Consider the following 21,119-nt stretch of genomic DNA (forward strand, 5'->3'; position numbering starts at 1 on the left):
CAACTATAACTTTTAATTTTTTACTAACGTTTTCATAAGTAAAAAATATACGTAACTTACGAATTAACTTGCGAATTCTATATTCGTATGTTTTTATTGCGTATATGAGGGGGCTCACCTCTCGTCAATACATCGCTCTTTACACTAAAGCTTAAATTTTGTCCCGAATCCTTAGAATAAATAGTTGAAATTACTAAAAATACTTTAGCGTAAAGAGCGAGGTATTAGGAGGAGGTAAACCCCTCATATGCGTAATAATTTCTGTTCGTTTTAAGTTTTAATGCAGCTCCTCACTTTCGGTAGAAAAAACTTTTCATATTTATTTTTTCACTGTTTTTTTAAGTAATGCTAGAAAATCCTGCACCCCCTCCATTGAAAGTCTCTTCCCCCTTGAGAACTTCCTCCATGGAACGATCCTCCCTCGTAACCGTGGCAGGGGGCCTAGGTGCCCTCCAATTTTTTTTGTCACTTAGAAAGGGCACTAGAACTTTTAATTTCCGTTAGAATGAGCCCTTTCGTGACATTCTAGGACCACTGAGTCGAAACGATCACCCCTGGGAAAAAAAAAACAAACAAACAAATAAACACGCATCCGTGATTTGTCTTCTGGCAAAAAATGCGAAATTCCACATTTTTGTAAATAAGGGCTTGAAACTTCTACAATAAGGTTCTCTGATACGCTGAATCTGACGGTGTGATTTTCGTTAAGATCGTATGACTTTTAGGGGGTACTCCCCCCTATTTTCTAAAATTAGGCAACTTTTCTCAGGCTCGTAACTTTTGACGGGTGAGACTAATCTTGAAGAAACTTATGTATTTAAAATCAGCATTAAAATGCGATTCTTTTGATGCAACTATTGGCATCACAATTCCATTTTTAGGAGTTTTGGTTACTATTGAGCCAGGTCGCTCCTTACTACAGTTCGTTACCACGAACTGTTTGAGAAGCTTTCGGTACACTGCTCTGAACTTGGCGCCTCCTCTAAGCCTGCGCTCTGACGCGTAGATCGTACTAAAACACCATAGGCGAGAACGCAATTTTGTTTTGTTTTCAACCGGCATCATTTTCACATAGCAATGAATCACAGCCTCACGATTCTATTCATGACGTATGTACAATTGCTCCGACTTTTAGATTCAGATTGCCAGTTTCCTGTCTCCAGCTGCTAGTATCGCTACCGCGCACTGTGTCCCAAAAATAAATCGATTCTTCATAACTGTATTGTATATCTAAGCTGTGCACCTGACATAATAGCAGTGTTGCGATGGGTGGTACAATTGTACCAGATTCAGTACTTTTTTCTCTGACCTGTACATCTGTACAACTTTTTTTTAAAGTCAGAAAATCAGTACATTTACGTCGAACTGGTACAAATTCAGTACATTTTCTCCAAAACTAAAAAAAAGAACGATTTTTACTTGTAAACGGAACCTTTACCATTCATTGCTATGGCAAATACTCTCGCGACTTGTCTGTCTGCTTTTATTTAGAGGTTATCTCTATGGTAAATTTGGAGTCGTTACGGAAAACGGAAAGTTGCCGCGGATTTTCAAAAACTAAAAATGCTATCATCTTAACTCCAGTTGTGAGGTAAGCCTGCTGAAGTCTTCTTCAGATTTGCCATGTCAGCAACGCTAAGTATGTAGTGTAGTGGCTTATTGAGATGATTGTTATGTACGGTATTTGTGCAACAAGTCCTTCTTGCAACCCACATTGCTACAGGCTCGATCACTAACTTAGTGATCTAACAAAATGCACATTCAAACCTACAAGTTCAGACTGTTCAAAATATCTATCAGTTATAGTATGAATGACAATAGGTTTTATGTGAGCCATACCTGTATGCGATTAGCCCCCATGTTTCTTAAGCTGATCACTTGTGGAAAAGCAGATAGAAGAGGCTTAGAGTAGGAGTGACTAGGAGTGTAGTGGAGAGCATATCGGCTAGACATATGCCATGGTGAAATCTACCTTCATGAACCTTTCATGTGCAGAATACTTGGGTAGAGGTATACTTATTTGAATGTTTGTTGACTTTGAACTTTGCCATTTTCATGCACTTGCTGTGACTAAAGTTAACTATCAATTAGCCAAAGTAGGCAATTAGGGGCCTCTGAAAATAGTCTACCTGAATAGGTATTTTGGATCTTCATAATTTAGCCCAAAACTGCACTGTTTATATTTAAGTATGGTAACTGTTTAAATAAGCATACCTCTACTGTACCATTGCTAGTTTTGGAATAAAAAAAGCAGGAACCTTTATTGTATTTTTTTTTAACCTGTAGGCTACTCTGCCAAAATCAAGATAATTACTGACATGGGTAGTACCTGACAAAGTCACTTAACCTGTAGGCTACTCTACCAAAATCAGGATAATTACTGACATGGGTAGTACCTGACAAAGTCATACTTATTTGAATGTTTGTTGACTTTGAACTTTGCCATTTTCATGCACTTGCTGTGACTAAAGTTAACTATCAATTAGCCAAAGTAGGCAACTAGGGGCCTCTGAAAATAGTCTACCTGAATAGGTATTTTGGATCTTCATTCTACCATTTAGCCCAAAACTGCACTGTTTATATTTAAGTATGGTAACTGTTTAAATAAGCATACCTCTACTGTACCATTGCTAGTTTTGGAATAAAAAAAGCAGGAACCTTTATTGTATTTTTTTTTAACCTGTAGGCTACTCTACCAAAATCAGGATAATTACTGACATGGGTAGTACCTGACAAAGTCACTTAACCTGTAGGCTACTCTACCAAAATCAGGATAATTACTGACATGGGTAGTACCTGACAAAGTCATACTTATTTGAATGTTTGTTGACTTTGAACTTTGCCATTTTCATGCACTTGCTGTGACTAAAGTTAACTATCAATTAGCCAAAGTAGGCAATTAGGGGCCTCTGAAAATAGTCTACCTGAATAGGTATTTTGGATCTTCATTCTACCATTTAGCCCAAAACTGCACTGTTTATATTTAAGTATGGTAACTGTTTAAATAAGCATACCTCTACTGTACCATTGCTAGTTTTGGAATAAAAAAAGCAGGAACCTTTATTGTATTTTTTTTTAACCTGTAGGCTACTCTACCAAAATCAGGATAATTACTGACATGGGTAGTACCTGACAAAGTCATACTTATTTGAATGTTTGTTGACTTTGAACTTTGCCATTTTCATGCACTTGTTGTGACTAAAGTTAACTATCAATTAGCCAAAGTAGGCAACTAGGGGCCTCTGAAAATAGTCTACCTGAATAGGTATTTTGGATCTTCATTCTACCATTTAGCCCAAAACTGCACTGTTTATATTTAAGTATGGTAACTGTTTAAATAAGCATACCTCTACTGTACCATTGCTAGTTTTGGAATAAAAAAAGCAGGAACCTTTATTGTATTTTTTTTTAACCTGTAGGCTACTCTACCAAAATCAGGATAATTACTGACATGGGTAGTACCTGACAAAGTCACTTAACCTGTAGGCTACTCTACCAAAATCAGGATAATTACTGACATGGGTAGTACCTGACAAAGTCATACTTATTTGAATGTTTGTTGACTTTGAACTTTGCCATTTTCATGCACTTGCTGTGACTAAAGTTAACTATCAATTAGCCAAAGTAGGCAATTAGGGGCCTCTGAAAATAGTCTACCTGAATAGGTATTTTGGATCTTCATTCTACCATTTAGCCCAAAACTGCACTGTTTATATTTAAGTATGGTAACTGTTTAAATAAGCATACCTCTACTGTACCATTGCTAGTTTTGGAATAAAAGAAGCAGGAACCTTTATTGTATTTTTTTTTAACCTGTAGGCTACTCTACCAAAATCAGGATAATTACTGACATGGGTAGTACCTGACAAAGTCACTTAACCTGTAGGCTACTCTACCAAAATCAGGATAATTATTGACATGGGTAGTACCTGACAAAGTCATACTTATTTGAATGTTTGTTGACTTTGAACTTTGCCATTTTCATGCACTTGTTGTGACTAAAGTTAACTATCAATTAGCCAAAGTAGGCAATTAGGGGCCTCTGAAAATAGTCTACCTGAATAGGTATTTTGGATCTTCATTCTATCATTTAGCCCAAAACTGCACTGTTTATATTTAAGTATGGTAACTGTTTAAATAAGCATACCTCTACTGTACCATTGCTAGTTTTGGAATAAAAAAAGCAGGAACCTTTATTGTATTTTTTTAACCTGTAGGCTACTCTACCAAAATCAGGATAATTACTGACATGGGTAGTACCTGACAAAGTCAGTGACAAGTATCCCACAGCCTGAAATTCTGTGGAGGATAAGCGTTCCTTTATATATATCATGGCCATGGGTAATTTTGTAGTAGCTTACCAGATGGTTACTCTTCTTAAAGAGATGACAGGCGCACACATCTTTGTGATCAGAGTTTTCACTGTCTTTGTCACCGTGTTTATTGGAATATCAGTACATATTTCGATCACCCATGCATTATTTACTGCTATCACATAACACAGTTTTTCAGGGAAATCTCTTTAGGAAATCCGTACTTTTGTGTTGTGTGATTGTAGAAGGGAATCTCTGGTTTTTTGTCAGCATCTGTTTACCTGATCAAGGGTAAAGCTAACAAAAAAATCCCAAAGTAAAATTACTATCTAGCCTAGTATGCTTGTCATTCTTACCGTGAAAAAAGCTAGTTTTAATCCCCTCTTTTGATTTACCATACGTAGTAGAGAGTAGCTAGTAGATACATGGAATTATATGCTATATATCGTTTTTAAGGACAAAATGAAGCAATCAAAACTTCAACAGTTTTTCAAAAAGCCAGGACCTCCAGATGAGACAGATAAGAGACAAGAAAATCCGAACAAACCCACTGAAGAATTGCACGAGGTGACAGAAGTACAGAATGGAATAAACCCTGATAGCCGAGCAAACTTGGGCAGTGATAAGAACAGCAAAAACTGTGACCAGGATATGATATCACTAGGTGAAGAAAGCGGCAACAGTACTGAATCTAGTGAATCTGAAGAGTCTGACTCTGATGACGAATGTGTTGATGAGAGAATGAATGTCAAGGCAAAGCCAAAAAAGAAAAAGACACATTACAAGCACAAATTTAACAGTGACTGGCTTTCTGACAAAGACCTGCAGAAATGGATTCGGAAGGATGAGAAGGACAGTACGAGATTTATGTGCCTGGTTTGCAACAAAAGTTACATTGGAGGAAAAACCCATGCTCTTCGACATTCCAAAAATAAATTCCATGTAAAGAACTTTGAGGCAAAGCAGCATACAACTGATCTAGCAAACTTGTGCTCCAGTAACGTTGAATTTAAGAAAAGTGTGATGTTGCAGAAGAGTGTTGAGAATGCAGAGCTGAAGCTCAGCGGCTTTATTGCTGAACACAACCTGCCATTTAGGGTTATGGAACATCTGCCAGGGCTCCTAAAAAATGTGTTCCCTGATTCCGTGATCGCAGGTAAGATTACGTGCGGCCGTGACAAAACACGAAATATCATTGTGAAAAAGTTGGCACCTGATGCAGACCAGGCTCTCTCAGAGAAATTGCAGAAATGCAAGTTTTCAATCTTGTTGGATGAATCGACAGACAAATCTGTTGTTAAATCTATGGCTGTTGTTGCTCGCTTCTGGTGTCCTCAGTTAAAACGTGTTTGCGATCGCTTATTAGGACTTGTCGAGGTGCCATCAGCAACAGCTCAGATAATGAAGGGAGAAGTAGATAAGCTACTCAGCGTCAGAAATATCCCAAAAGAGAACTGCATAGGTTTCGGATGGGATAATGCCTCTGTGAACATGGGGGAGGTAATGGGGCTGAAGGCTCTTGTGAAAATTGACAATCCGTATGTTATTGTTGTAGGCTGTGTGTGCCATAGCCTTGCACTATGCGCGTCTAACGCCTCCAAAGAGATCCCACTAGAATTTGATGAGTTTGTCCGTGATGTATACACCTATATACAGCATTCACCAAAGCGTATTGAAGCATATGCAGAGTTTCAGGGGATAACAGATACGAAAAACCATAGACTGCTGAAAGTCTGTGACGTCCGTTGGCTGTCTCTCGAATCCGTAGTTATGCGAATTTTAGAACAGTGGAGAGCTCTGAAAGTGTACTTTTACGAGGAATTCAAGGCCATCAAGTCGGCCTCTGCTGAAAAGGTCCTGAAAATGATGGAAAATGTGTACACGAAACTGTACTTGCAGTTCCTGGGCTTCATTTTGCCGCAAGTCAACAAGCTGAACATATTGTTTCAAGCTGAGGGGGTTAGGCTGCACTGCCTTTGCAACGAGGTCTCTACGGTATTTGGGACTATCCTAAGGAACTTCCTACGTCCGGAAGTAGTTGAAAACAAGCCGTTAGGGAACTATGATCCGTCCAACCGGGAGTATTTCTTGCCTCTCGAACGAATCTATATGGGAGCAAACGTGGAAGCTGAGGTTATCGAGAAAAATATTCCTGCCCCAACAGTGCATGCGTTCAAACTAGTGTGTCTGAAGTTTTATGTGAAGTTGGCAAAGGAGTTTTATGTCCGCTTTTACTGCAACTCAACCTTTAAGGTTCTGCAGAAAATGAAAATGATCGACCCGGTTGTGGCTGCCTCTGGCCGAGAGGATTTAGTACCAGTACTAGTCATGTTTCCTAACTTAGTCAACCGACAATCTCTAGAAGAATTGAGCTCTCAGTGGCGATCAATCCCTGCTGAATCAAAGCATTTGCCACCCCAATACTTGAAAAGTCCAGAGGTGTTCTGGGGGAAACTGAACGAGCTTAAAAATGGTCTTGGCTCTTCAAAGTATGCAGAGCTTTGTACATTCATGTTTTCTGTCATGTTCCTTCCACACTCATCGGCCTGTGTCGAACGTATTTTCAGTGCAGTGTCGGTGGTTAAAACGAAGTCTCGAAACCGCCTTGCAGTTGACACCATTTACTCCTTGATTCGGACAAGGGAGCATATTCGCGACCATGGTACTTGTGTCTCCTGGAACCCTCAGGAAAAAAAGAAAGGGTCTGAAGAACAGGCAATTGTTGAAGTAGAAGATGATCAACAGGAGGAAATTGAGTCTCTGCTAAGAGATATTGAAGACGTGATGATCTCGTGATAATTCCTAAGAAGTTTTAGTTTTTAAAAGAAGTGAATATCTTGTTTTTCTGTTCATTCCTACTTCTGTATCCGATGATCTAACATAAAGAAAGATAAATAACGCCGTAAAATGGGCCGTAATTTTAATTTGAGCTCATTCCGAGCTCCACAACTCAACAACCCCTTTCTCGATTAGAGCCAGGCCCATAGACATAACATATGTCCTCCATGGACAAAGCATATTTGGAGTTTTTGTTTTGGTTATCTGCGGTTTCTTCTGCTTCACTCTGCTTAAAATCCTATCCTTTTGGTTATCACTTAGGTTAGGCTACTGCCGCTTTCCGTAAGCGTTGTTCAAATTGGTTAAATAAGACGAATAAGGGATTTTCGGAAGAGACATCTCTGGGTCCGTGGTTCGTGGATCCAGTGGAATTTCTTCGCGACTCAACCGCTTTTCCTTTGTGGCAGATTTTGCGTGACTTTCCAGCTCTGAGTTACCTTCATTTGGCAGAACTAATTTACCTCAATAGGCACATTTTGGCTCTTTGGCTACTGAGCACGCTCTAGAGCCAAGCTCTATTCCAGAAAACACGAAGGTGCGGAAAAATAAGGTTAGAAAAGAAAATGGGAGCCATCGGGAAGAGAGAGAAAAATAAGCGAAAAGAACGATATTGTATAGATTCGTACAGTAGCACGAAAGAAGATCGCATGTTGCGCGAAGCGCAACACGCGAAAAAATTTTTTTTGTGTCTGGTACATTTTTTCCCGGGAAGTACACTTTTAGACCTATGTCTAGTACAATTCAAAAAATCAATATCGCAACACTGCATAATAGCGAAGCTCGCTAAGGCAATTGTTTGGCTAGTCTCATCCATTATCTTACTGACAGTTAAAACAGGAATTACAATTACGAGATTTTTGCCATCATAAGCTCTCTTGATTGGTTAGAAATGACGACTATAATCCATTTGAAACTAAATTTGTAGTTTTAGCTAAGCACTGAATTTTGCTTGTGAAGGGTAGTTGCCTAGGCATTGATTAATGACCAGACATGCGTCTAGACATGGTATCCTAGCTAGACACGCATTTGAACACCGCTTAAGCATAATTTTTTGCCCTCCATCTGAACAAACCACCGCAAAGCTGCATATTCTCCCATTTTGTGCCACAAAATAATGTGTACCCTAAGAGTGCCAACATTATGGAAAGTAGGAAGTCTGGGATAGCAAGTCCCTTTTTTTCAGTGTCTAAAAGATCAAGCAGATATTTTTAGCCCCCCCCCCCATCATGATAAACAGCAGTAAAGTGGTGCTTTCTATCGCACTGTTTCACAAAATCTGTTCTGTTTTGCCTGAAAGGGGCAAATTACCGGGGAATACAAATTATAAAAAAAAACTCCGTCGTAGAATGCCATTTTGCCAAATATCACTTTTTTGTATTATTTTTTAAACGGAAAGGCTGAGAAGCATAACAAAGTATTGTAATAGTCTTCGCAGTTGAAGATTTTCAACTGGGAGGTTCACAATCTGCCCTCTTGTATACCCGCCCTCTCTCTCTCTTATTAAGTAAAAAATAAAACAACGCACATTGGAGGAAAAAATTACAAATGAGTAAAACGGCACATATTCGTTTCCAGTAATATGAAAATAACTGGATTTCTTATTTGCAAACTCCTAAAGATAGTGATGACATGTCCCTCAGAACGTTTGTTTACATGATTAAGTTGCTCATAAATACAAAAATTTAGGGGATATGAAAAGTAAAACTTATTCCTATGCCCTTAAAAAAATCATGCTGACTTCTTTAGTTTCATCGTCCAAGTTAAACGATTTTTTTTTTCTTTGTAAAATATATTTGTATGCATGAAAAAAGAACAAGCGAAAATTAATCTAAAAAAGAAAATAAGAGCTAAGAGCTCATATGGCACTTGTGACGAGGCGACAAGAGCTAAGAGCCAAGAGATCATATGGTATGAGCTCTAACAAAATTCTATGAATCAATAGACTGATTTAAAAAAGAAAATGTGATGCTTAATGCCGGTCAGGATTTAAAATAAGAGCTCTGAGTCACGATGTCCTTCTAAATATCAAAATTCATTAAGATCCAATCATCTATTCGTAAGATAAAAATACCCCAATTTTCACATTTTCCAAGAATTCCGGTTTCCCCCTCCAACTCCCCCCAACGTCACAGGATCTGGTCGGAATTTAAAATAAGAACTTTAAAGCACAAGATCCTTTTAAATATCAAATTTCATTGAGATCTGGTCACCCTTTCGTAAGTTACAAATACCTCAATTTTCAAAATTACCCCCCCCCTCCAATTCCACCAAAGAGACCAGATCCGGTCCGGTTATTTCAGTCACGTATCTTAGACAGGTTTTTATTCTTCCCATCCAGTTTCATCCTGATCTCACCGCTTTAAGTATTTTCTAAGATTTCCGGTCCCCCCCCAACTGCCCCCCCAATTACGCTTGATCCGGTAGATATTTAAAATAGGAGATCTGAGTTACGAGGTCCTTCTAAATATAAAGTTTCTTGAAGATCCGGTCACTCCTTCGTACGTTAGAAATACGTCATTTTTTCTTATTTTTCAGAATTAACCCCCCCCCCCCCCCCTAATAGATCGGATCCGTTCCAATAATGTAAATCACGTATGTAAGACTTTTGCTAATTTTTCCCACCAAGTTTCATCCCGATCCCTCCAATCTAAGCGTTTTCCATGATTTTAGGTTCCCCCACCCCAAACTTCCCCCCAACGTCACCAGATCCAGTCAGGATCTAAAATGAGAGCTTTAAGACACGATATCCTTCTAAATGTCAAATTTCATTGAGATCCGATTACCCGTTCGTAAGTTAAAAATACCTAATTTTTTTCTAATTTTTCAGAATTAACACCTCCCCCAACTACCCCAAAGAGAGCGGATCCGTTCCGGCTATGTCAATCATGTATCTAGAACTCGTGATTATTTTTTCCACCAAGTTTCATCCCGATCCCTCCACTCTAAGTGTTTTTCAAGTTTTTAGGTTTCCCCCTCCCTAATCCCCCCTCCTATGTCACCAGATCTGGTCGGGTTTAAAATAAGAGCTCTGAGCCACGATATCCTTCTAAATATCAAATTTCATTTAGATCCGATCACCCGTTCGTAAGTTAAAAATACCTCATTTTTCTCATTTTTCAGCAATAACCCCCCCCCCCCCCAACTATCCCAAAGAGACCGGATCCGTTCCGTTTATGTCAATCATGTATCTAGCACTTGTGTTAATTTTTCCCACCAAGTTTCATCCCGGAAAACACTAAGTTTTCCCCTTCCAACTCCCCCTCCCCAATGTCATCAGATCCAGTCGGGATTTAAAATAAGAGCTATAAGACACGATATCCTTCTAAACATCAAATTTCATTGAGATCCGATCACCCGTTCGTAAGTTAAAAATACCTCATTTTTCCTAATTTTTCAGAATTACCCCCCCCCCAACTACCCCAAAGAGAGCGGATCCGTTCCGATTATGTTAATCATGTACCTGGGACTTATGCTTATTTTTCCCATCACGTTTCATCCCAATCCCTCCACTCTAAGTTTTTTCCAAGATTTTAGGTTCCCCCCTCCAAGTCCCCCCAATGTCATCAGATCCGGTCGGGATTTAAAATAAGAGCTCTGAGACACAATATCATTCCAAACATCAAATGTCACTAAGATCCCATCACCCATTCATAAGTTAAATATACTTCATTTTTTTTCTATTTTCTTCCGAATTAACCGGCCCCCCACTCCCCCCCAAATGGTCAAATTGGGAAAACGAAATCAAATGGTCAAATTGGGAGGGTCCCATCCCTGATACGCCTGCCAAATTCCATCGTCCTAGCTTACCTGGAAGTGCCTAAAGTAGCAAAACCGGGACCGACAGACAGACAGACCGACAAAATTGGCGATTGCTATATGTCACTTGGTTAATACCAATTGCCATTAAAAATTCTTCCGTAAGTAAAAAGTGAAGTTGGAACTTAACAATCCAAAATTATTGCTTTGAAGGGTACGTAAGATTTATCTAAAAAACTAGCAAAAAAAAATGAATCATGGTATTTTCCAATATCAGTCGAAGTCTAGGAACTAGCGCTTTACTGAAAGCTGAGTTTACTTAAGTGTTTAAGAGAATTGCATACTAAAAGTTATCGATATTATGGTCAATGAAAGACTACTGGGAAACACAAATTAATCTTCGTTTTGTGCAGTATTTTTGTATTTTTGTATTTGTACATATTATTCGTTTTGTATTTTTAATTTACGAACGGGTGATTGGATCTCAATGAAATTTGATATTTAGAAGGATATCGTGTCTCGGGGCTCTTATTTGAAATCCCGAAAAGATCTGGTGACAGTTGCCCGGGGAGTTGGGAGGGGGAAATCTAAAACTTGGAAAACACTTAGAGTGGAGGAATCGGGATGAAACTTGGTGGGAAAAATAAGCACAAGTCCTATATACATGATTGACATAACCGGAAAGGATCCACTCTCTTTGGGGTAGTTGGGGGGGGGGGGCGCGTTGTTAGTTCTGAAAAATTAGAAAAAATGAGGTAGTTATAACTTACGAACCGGTGATCGAATCTCAATGAAATTTGACTCTTAGAAGGATATCATGTCTCAGAGCTCTTATTTTAAATCCCGACCGGATCTGGTGACATTGGGCGGGAGTTGGGAGGGGGAAACCTAAAATCTTGGAAAACACTTAAAGTGGAGGGATCGGGATGAAACTTGGTGGGAAAATAAGCACAAGTCCTAGATACATGATTGACATAACCAGAACGGATCCGATCTCTTTGGGGTAGTTGGGCGGGGGTTAATTCTGAAAAATTAGAAAAAATGAGGTATTTTTAACTTACGAACGGGTGATCGAATCTCAATTAAATTTGATATTTAGAAGGATATCGTGTCTCAAAGCTCTTATTTTAAGTCTCGACCGGATCTGGTGACACTGGGGGGAGTTTTGGGGTGGGGGAGCCTAAAATCATGGAAAACGCTTAGATTGGAGGGATTGGGACGAAACTTGGTGGGAAAAATAAGCAGAAGTCTTAGATACGTGATTTACATAATTGGAACGGATCCGCTCTATTGGGGGGGGGGGTTAATTCTGAAAAATTAGAAAAAATGACGTATTTTTAACTTACGAAGGAGGGATCGGATCTTCATGAAACTTCATATTTAGAAGGACCTCGTGACTCAGATCTCTTATTTTAAATCTCAACCGGATCCAGCGGAAATGGAGGGGGGCAGTTGCGGGGAACCGGAAATCTTGAAAATACTTAAAGCGGTGAGATCAGGATGAAACTGGATGGGAAGATTAAAAACCTGTCTAAGACACGTGACTGACATAACCGGACCGGATCTGCTCTCTTTGGTGGAGTTGGGGGGAAGGGTAATTTTGAAAATTGAGGTATTTGTAACTTACGAAACGGTGACCAGATCTTTATGAAATTTGATATTTAGAAGGATCTTGCGCTTTAAAGCTCCAATTTTAAATTCCGACCAGATCCTGTGACATTGGGGGGAATTGGAGGGGGAAACCGGAATTCTTGGAAAATTAAGGTATTTTTATTTTACGAATAGGTGGTCGGATCTTAATGAAATTTGATATTTAAAAGGATATCGTGTCTCAGAACTCTTGTTTCAAATTCCGACCAGATATTTTGACATTGGGGGGAGTTGGAGGGGGAAATCTTGGAAAACACTTGGAGTGGAGGAATCGGGATGAAGCTTGGTGGATAGAATAACAAATGTCCTTTATACGTGATTGACGGAACCGTACTGGATTCACTCTCTTTGGGGGAGTTAGGGGGAGGGGTTCAGTGATTTGGCGAGTTTGGTGCTTCTGGACGTGCTAGGACAATGAAAATTGGTAGGCGTGTCAGGGAGCTGCACAAATTGACTTGATAAAGTCTTTTTCCCAGATTCAACCATCTGGGGGGCTAAAGGCAGAGGAAAATTAGAAAAAATTAGGTATTTATAACAAACGAGTGGGGGATCGGATCTTAATGAATTTTGATATTTAGAAGGACATCGTGACTCAGAGCTCTTATTTTAAATCCTGACCGACATTAAGCCTCTTATTTTCCTTTTAAATCAATCTATTGATTTATAGAATTTTGCTAGAGCTCATACCATATGACCTCTTGGCTCTTCGCTCTTCTTGCCTCGTCACAAGTGCCATATGAGCTCTTAGCTCTTGTTATTATTGCTTAAAAAGACTAATGACCCCGACGATATGAAATATGATGGGTTCAACCAAACAAAAGAACCATGTTTTCATTCTATTTGAAAAAAATTATTGTCCTGAAAATATTCAAAATGTGTTTGCTTGGTAGTAACATAGGGTAGTCGAGCTAAGAAACACGAATCTGCTGGAATTATAAGTGTAGTTCTAGACAGTTCTAGTGTAGTTTTCGATCTTATTTCATACCAGCAAAAACCAAATTGTAAAAAAATGGGTACCTGCAGAAATGAAAAGTAGACCATTCTTCGAAAGTTTTGTTTTTTGAAACTGAGCTTGATATGCAGTGTATCCACCACATAGAACTAAACCTCCTCCACTGAAAAGTCTACAGCCCCAGCAGTCGTCATCAGTAGTCATGTCAAAAAGAGTACATACCTGAAATTTGATAACACTGACTCGGGGTTCGAGTATTGTTTCTAGGAATAAAAAAGAGGAGATGGATATTGGGGTCGTTCTTATAAAACTTTTCTTGTCGAGCTCCACGACTGAAGCAGCATAAAATCTTAGAATGTTATTATCCATAACCCAACTAAATGCAAGGGAAAGCGGTGGTACAAACTAAATAGCTAAAAATTAAGGTGTTAGAGCAAAACAATCAAAGCCAAAGCAATAGTCAAATAGTTAAGGCAATAAAGCCAAAGAAGAAAACAAAATGGTAAATGATATGTAATGGGATGAACACTTCGCGAAACTAAATAAAGAAAAGTTGTTATTTTCTCCACCTTGACTGTCTTAAAGATCACTAATCACATTAAAAAAAAAGCAATAAAAAAAGCTCAAAGCATAGCTTAATAATGAGCCAATTTATAGATCTATAAATCACAAAATATTTTTTGAGGTTGAACATTTGTTCCTTACTATAAGAAATACTATCTACAGCGCGCAAAATGTGGCTTTAGGAAGTTTCACTTCTTCCTTAGAGCTCATTCAAATTCATGGTAGATTGTGCTATTTGGCCAACGTACATGTGGCATTCCCTCTGCCAATTCAAAAGCTTCGCTAAATTGATGCTTATGAACCATTATTTGTTTTTTATTGAAAGCCATAGAGAGAATATTATCCAAAAATAGGGGAAATCCAAAACTTGTTATCTGCATGAAAATTGTTATTATGTAATTATGCAATGCCTGTTGCTTAAAACAACCAGGCAAAAAGAAGGGAGGTCATGCAGTCCTTGAGGGCAGAAGTTACGGTTGATTCATTTGAAGACAAAAAATGCGGCTAGTTCAGCACGTAGGCTTCAGATAAAATTAGTCTGGGATCAAAACAAATCGGACGGCATTTCCGTTTCTAGTTGGGTGGCCTACGTGAGCTCTATGCGATCTTCCATTTACAGAATTGTGTGACAACGCATCTGTATTATCAGCACGACTATTAATAGGTAAGAAATTTACGCAGCGCTTTAAATTGTGTAAAAATCAATATGTAAACAAGCTGTGTGTATGAATAGCAAGAGATAGGTGGCCTTCTAATTTCTTGGGAATATGTACAAGTGCGCAAAAGCGTGTCAAGAATCTATGGCACCTGTCTAATTTACCGCGCAAATAATTAAAATGTTATTTTTGTAACTTGCGAGACAGGTTCTAACATGATATACTGTTTTTCAGAACTACAAAAGGTTCACCAGTTGATGCAACACGTGTACCGTTATTCAGAGGTCAGCAAAAGCTTTTTGCTCTTTTCAACGAAGGAGCTTTATTCTCTATCGTATTTTGGACATGCTCGTCTAACCGGTGGCTGGCATTAACCCCCTAGACTCCCTCTGTAAAATATCCCCGAGGAAATATACCCTCGGAATATACCCCTTCGGGAAACCCATGCGGGACGCTGGTCTCCAATCAGTTTGGATTTAAAAAAGAAGGGCTAGAACTTTCAATTTCTGATCTAATGAACACACTCCGAAGCTTCTGCGAATATGAGGTGGAGGTGTGGATGAGGGAGGGGCAGTCCCCAATTTATACGGAGTAAATTCTGCTCATTTTGGAATTTAATATTACTCTTTACTTTCATAATAACAGCGTTGACCAAAAATATTCCCAGAAATCATAAGGAGATAGATATTAACTTCACATTCTTGATACGATTTTAAAGTTGCTTTTATACCCCCCCCCCCACCAAAAAAATACCCCATTCTCCCAAAAAAACTTTGGTTACGGTCCTGGGGATCATACGTCGATTTCTACCTCACCCTCCCCTCGTCTCTTTGAACTAATTCCGTATTTATCGGATGGCTCAATGTTTGAGCCATGGGATGCTGGGATATTTTAGCATTAAAATACACCCTTTGAGTATCTCCCTCCCTCCCTAACTACAAAACATCAGAGAACCCTATTGTAGAAGTTTAAGTGCATTTTAAGTTGTGTAACTTGTAGATTACTTACAGATATTATTTATTTCTGGGAACCATAGGGACATTTTTTCGGGGGAGTCTTCTGCAGAGGGGGGGATTTTCACCGGGGAGAAAAATTTTGGGAATGATTTCTTTTCAGCGGAAAAAATCCTTTTCTTTTCTTTTTGATTTGTTCTTATACTTTCCTTGCCATTTTACAACTAAACTAAAAAGACACGACTCAAATAAAATTCTCAATTTGGAAAACCCTATTTCCTACGGGGGGTGCTTTCTGCAGGAGGGGTGTATTTTACGGGGGAGTTATTTTATGGGGTAATTTTCGGGTGGGGGAGGGGTAAACACCTAGAAATAAACAATTACTTTCTTGAAAATAAATGACCCATATATGTACATCCATACATAAAAACTCTTTATTTAACTTCTTAATCACTTATGTATATGGAGCAGGCCTATGCTTTAAAAACTATACGAGCGAAAAAAATGATTTTGTAAAGTAATCTATATTTTTTTTTTTTTTTTTTTTTTTTTTTTTTTTTTTTTTTTTTTTTGTGTGTGTGTGTGTGTGTGTGAAGCAACTTCTATTTTACATTGACCAACAAGACATCTGTTGTAGTCACAGTCGCCGCCCCTAGTGATTTATCACTATTTCTAGTAAAATCTATACTGCCTAAAAAATAGATCACCAAATCAGCACAAAAATCAGCAGATTACTCAAGAAAATCCCTGCATCAACCAAAAAACACTGAAATCTAGTTATTTTTTCAACCAGGTGGCAACCCTGGTTGTAGTGAAGCATGCCACAGTAGAACCGATTGACAGATACAAAAGTAACTCGTATGAAATGTGCATACCGTTACAGGAACAAATATGGTATTTATAAATCGGGACTTCAATGCCAAGGCTGGCACAAATAGGATAGATCAGCATTTCTCAAACTTTTTTTACTCTACCACAGCCTGATATGAAGCTTTCGAAATTTTCGTGATCCGCCTCATGAAAAAACATTTATTTACGAAAATATTCAATTCATTAATAAAACCCTAGTGGTTTTTGCTTCTTAATGCATGCTCAAAATTTCAAGATAACTGTATAAGAAAAATATATGAGTAACTATGTATAAAAGATTGACAATTATATTCCTTTCAAACTTTTTAAATAAAGTGAACTTTGTCTTTTCCTTCGTTTTTTCCCAGTGAATAAAAATCTGGCGATAAACACAGAGGCCGGTCAGGAAGAAACATGAATATAGGGGAGGGGGAAGGGACAGAAAAATATTTAAGCCAGAAAACAGACAGGAAGCAGCCCAGGGAGAATTCCAACACCCAAAACCTGGTCTTCCTGTTATTAGAATGAGGATTTACCTCTGGTCAAAGTGTGTGATATCTAAATATTACCAAATTTTCTAGAAGCTTTACATTCATTTACATAACTGAGGCACAGGACTTAAGCAAAACCTGAAAGAGTATTAATTTTTTGTTTGCCTTGCAAAATTGACATAAAATTGGTTAGAGATTAGCATTAGTTTTTTTTGTTTATTATTTTTGTTTATTAGTTTGTCCATTATGTTGTCTGCAAAATGACAATTTGAAATAAAATCGGGCAAAAATAATATCGTCAAACAATTTTGAGACGGCCAATCAGTTTAGACTTATTAAAAGGCTAATTTTAAACCTCCCATCTTCAGAGGGTATACTGTCGTACGGCGATGCATTGTCCCTAAAAATACATTCGATGAATACAAAATAAATAGTTTGTTAGACAGTGCGTTCGGTAATCTGCGTTCGGTAATTCGGTAAGTGCGTTTGGCTATACTGTATGGCAACAGTTTCTCACCAGATATTGGGGGTGGTTCATTGGATCTTTTTGTAGAGGTAGGGGTACCTAAAGCCTTAAGAAAATGTATTTTACTGCACAAATTTTCAAAATTTCCATAACAGGTCCTTGAGCAGATTTCACTCCCTGAACTCAAGCATATTTCCATGAAAAAAGAATAAAGTCGATCCCTCCTATAATGAACTTTTCTAAATAAAACTAACCAGGTCATGACACCGAATGCATCATGATTTAATTTTATGCTTATTGTCATGGATAACTTGTCGAAAAGATAAAACATAGTATTTAATAGTTGTAGCGGTAAATTCAACCTAGTAAAGAGCGAACGACGGCCCATAGTAGCTGAAAAATTTGAAACAGGTTTTGGATTGAACTGTCTAGTGGGAAAAAACATTATTTGAAGCTGACATAGGAATGACAACTATTATTTCGATTATTTGCAATAATAAGAGCTTATTGCGAAAATAAATTTACGAAAATTTCGAAAAAGAGCCTTAAAACCCTCGAGAAAGTCATTATATCAAAATGGAAAGCGCAATATTGGAATGGGCATAGTCGGAAAGAGTATAAGGGTGCAAATTACAGCCCCCCATATTAAACAACATGGAAAATCGCTTTTTTTCATGAATAGCACTGATGTTCATGCTTTTTTGTCTTTTTTTTTCAATGGGTGATTGAAAGTGATCTTATCGAACTAGTAGTTATAGAATGTCGGATATCACAATATCTAGTATGCTTTTTAAGTAACTAAAAAGGTCCGTGCCTCAGTGAAGTCGCAGTTCTGCCATTGGGTGCCACAAAACGTGAATTATTGCCCAAAGAGGGTCAAAATACCAAGAATTGCAAATTCTAAAACGACCAACGGATTTTTCATGATCTAAAACCAATAAAAGGAGGTTTCAAGTCCACCGTCTTGAAAAATGGCTCTACTGTAGGGGGGTCAACCTCTACAATAAGATACCAATGCTGCAGTGTGTCCCATGTTTATTTATAAATTGTCAGCTGATAATGACATGAATGCTGAAGTGTATACTTCACAGAAAATTATGTTTTGGGTAAAGAGAGTTAAAATACTGTGATTGCAAATTCTAAGATTGTCAATAAATTTGTATTGCATTGTATTGAATAAACTTCTTCTTCTTCGAAAGGTTGAAAGCCCTGAGCTTGAGTAGCGGGAGTTTGAAAACAGAAAACTAAACGGGTGCTTTTACTGCATTTAAATGAATTATCAAACAGTTCTTGGTAATAAAATGTTAGTAAAATACAATATGTAACATCTGAAAATTTAGTTCTATCCTGCTTTCTAAGGCTACAATGAAAGATAGGTTGAAATGGCTAGGTCACGTTTTATGGATGAAGGGTGACAGATTACCAAAGATTGTCTTTTTAGCCATCCATTTGGGGCAAAACAAAAAGCAGTTCATACTAGAATGGGGGTGAGGAGAAGCCATACGGAAGGATTTCAAGGAAGAGGCAGAGGAGGAGCGCACGTAGCTGTGTTTTTAGCAGTATGAGTAGTAGTATATAATCAGCAAGGTATATTTTTTTCTACCATGACTAGTAGGCTACCGTGAGATCGTAGAGATGTTAAACGGCTCACTTAAAAACTACTGCCTCTTATAAATTCGTCTTAATAACCACAAGGACCACAAGGACCACAAGTCACAAACATGACACTTCTTAAAGCAATTTAGGAGTGGAAGGGGTTGGAAACATGACGAGGGTACCATTGGAATCTCCATGGTAGAAAATCCTTGACTGGAGGATTACAATCCGCCCCCTTCTATACTCTCATTTCCCTACCGAGTAAGTGAAAACTAAAACATGCTTTGGAAAAAGTACCTAATGAAAGAAAATATGATTTATTTATTTACGTTTTTATGAAAATAGTTGAATCTTTATGAGCGAACTATCGAAGATACTGATGTACAGGATCACCTCAGACGCTTTATTAACGTGACAAAGTTGCATGTAACTTGTCGTAAAGTTTAAGAGATGCAAGGAATAAAACCTATATATTTAATGTCCTATTTTAACACAATAAAGGTGACTCCTTTATTTTTACTGCCCAATTTAAAGAAAAATCTTTTTTGTAAGGTTTATTGTGCAAAAAAAAAGGTGATGGAAGTAAAGAGTAAAGTTGAAACTTGAAAGGAACAAAAATTATCTCTTCGCAGACTACGCATGATGTATCAACAAAATAAACTCATTCGTGTTATTTTCCAACATCTCCAGCTCTAAAAACTAATGTTTTACTGAAAACTGAGCTTGCTTGACTCTTTCAAAGAATAATAATTGCATACTAAATGTTTTCGATATCATGTCATGTAAAAACAATTAAGTACCTTATAAATTAGCATTCTATTTTCTGCATGCTGCCTATTAAATTTTCTGCTCCTAACAGAATCTCTTCTTTTAGGGGTTGGTTTTGTGTTTTCAGTAAAGCGCAAGGTTTCAGAATTCTACAGATATTGGAAAATATCACGAGTCAACTTATTTGAGTAAATATTGTATGTGTACATTGGTCTAGTTTTGTAGGTCCAAAGTGACAATTTTCTTTACTTTAAGTTTCAGCTTCGTTCTTTGCTTCTGTAAGAACACTGTTTTTTTTCAATTCATTAGTCAAATAATGGTCAGAAATGATAAGACATTCGAACCCTCTCCCCCTTGAAAATAACCTATTTTATTGTATAAAGCAAATACGCTTAAATGAGCCAATTTTCTTGAACCAATCTTCTTTTACACATAAACAAGGAAGAATTGTACAGGAGACTGTAAGTAGAGATAATTAATAAAATATTCATGTCAACGCCATCTAAATTTATTTTTCAAATGTGACGGATGGTCAATTTTTTTTTAGTTTTGTTTCTAACTGTAATGTGCTATGTTATTACGCAACATTCTTTTTAAAAGTGCCCTGGAAATTAGGCGAGTCATTTACTTACGTATATGTGCGATAAAGCTCTTCTAGGATATCCTTTCGCTAGTATTTTACTTGTACTAAACTATAGTTTGATTTAGTGCTATAACAGATGGCCTTGCCTAGTCAGTGAGAAAAATCTAGGCTATTCTTATGGCTTGGCTAGGCCAATGAAGTCGGCACTAGCCTAGGTTAGATACTAGTATAGACCTATACTGTATTGTAGCGTTGCGTCGTTAAAGGTTGGCTCCCCCACATTCTAAATAAAATTGAGTTTAATCCTTCTACTGAAATCTTTTCCTGAACTAAATGCTTTAATAGCCTAAGGTTCTTACTTCATTATGTTTATCAATTCTATTTACAGATTTAAATTCTATTTACAGAGTTGCTTCTATCATAAATGCACTCCAACCTCCCTTCTAATGCCGGGATATTACCCTAGACTTTATCAAAAGTTTTAAGATTTTTTTTTTTTTTTTTTTTTTTTTTTTGTATTTATTTCGCACAATACCGAATAATGACAGTAAAAAAAAAAAAAAAGTCAGTAAACTTTTGGATATAGGCTAGTTAGGCGTAAGTGCTGTAAAAAAATTAGATTAGGGGCCTATGTTGGTCTTGCAGGGTTATTTGCCATCGAAAGTTTCAGTAAAGTGGCGTAGT

At 37.7% G+C, this 21,119-nt stretch overlaps 2 protein-coding genes and 1 long non-coding RNA gene across 3 annotated transcripts in view; 2 read left to right on the forward strand and 1 right to left on the reverse strand.

Moving 5' to 3' along the window:
* Positions 1–20,651, reverse strand: part of LOC136029153 (uncharacterized) — a 35,017-nt gene extending 14,366 nt beyond the window's left edge. The window contains exons 1-2 of the long non-coding RNA XR_010617989.1: positions 20,485–20,651; positions 13,575–13,731 (exon numbers count right to left, since the gene is read on the reverse strand). This is a non-coding gene — a long non-coding RNA (uncharacterized LOC136029153). The remainder of the gene's footprint in view (positions 1–13,574; positions 13,732–20,484) is intronic.
* Positions 1,546–7,109, forward strand: LOC136028651 (uncharacterized). Its single transcript, XM_065706476.1, has 2 exons — positions 1,546–1,591; positions 4,770–7,109. The coding sequence occupies exon 2, from the start codon at positions 4,776–4,778 to the stop codon at positions 7,107–7,109; it is 2,334 nt and encodes a 777-aa protein (XP_065562548.1). The 5' UTR covers positions 1,546–1,591; positions 4,770–4,775.
* Positions 20,353–21,119, forward strand: part of LOC136029152 (egl nine homolog 1-like) — a 32,654-nt gene continuing 31,887 nt past the window's right edge. Inside the window, exon 1 of the mRNA XM_065707246.1 lies at positions 20,353–20,467. The gene's annotated coding sequence lies outside the window, so the exon portion shown is untranslated. The remainder of the gene's footprint in view (positions 20,468–21,119) is intronic.

The sequence above is a fragment of the Artemia franciscana genome, chromosome 7 (assembly GCF_032884065.1).
Source record: "Artemia franciscana chromosome 7, ASM3288406v1, whole genome shotgun sequence".
In the NCBI taxonomy this organism is placed as follows: Eukaryota; Metazoa; Arthropoda; class Branchiopoda; order Anostraca; family Artemiidae; genus Artemia; species Artemia franciscana.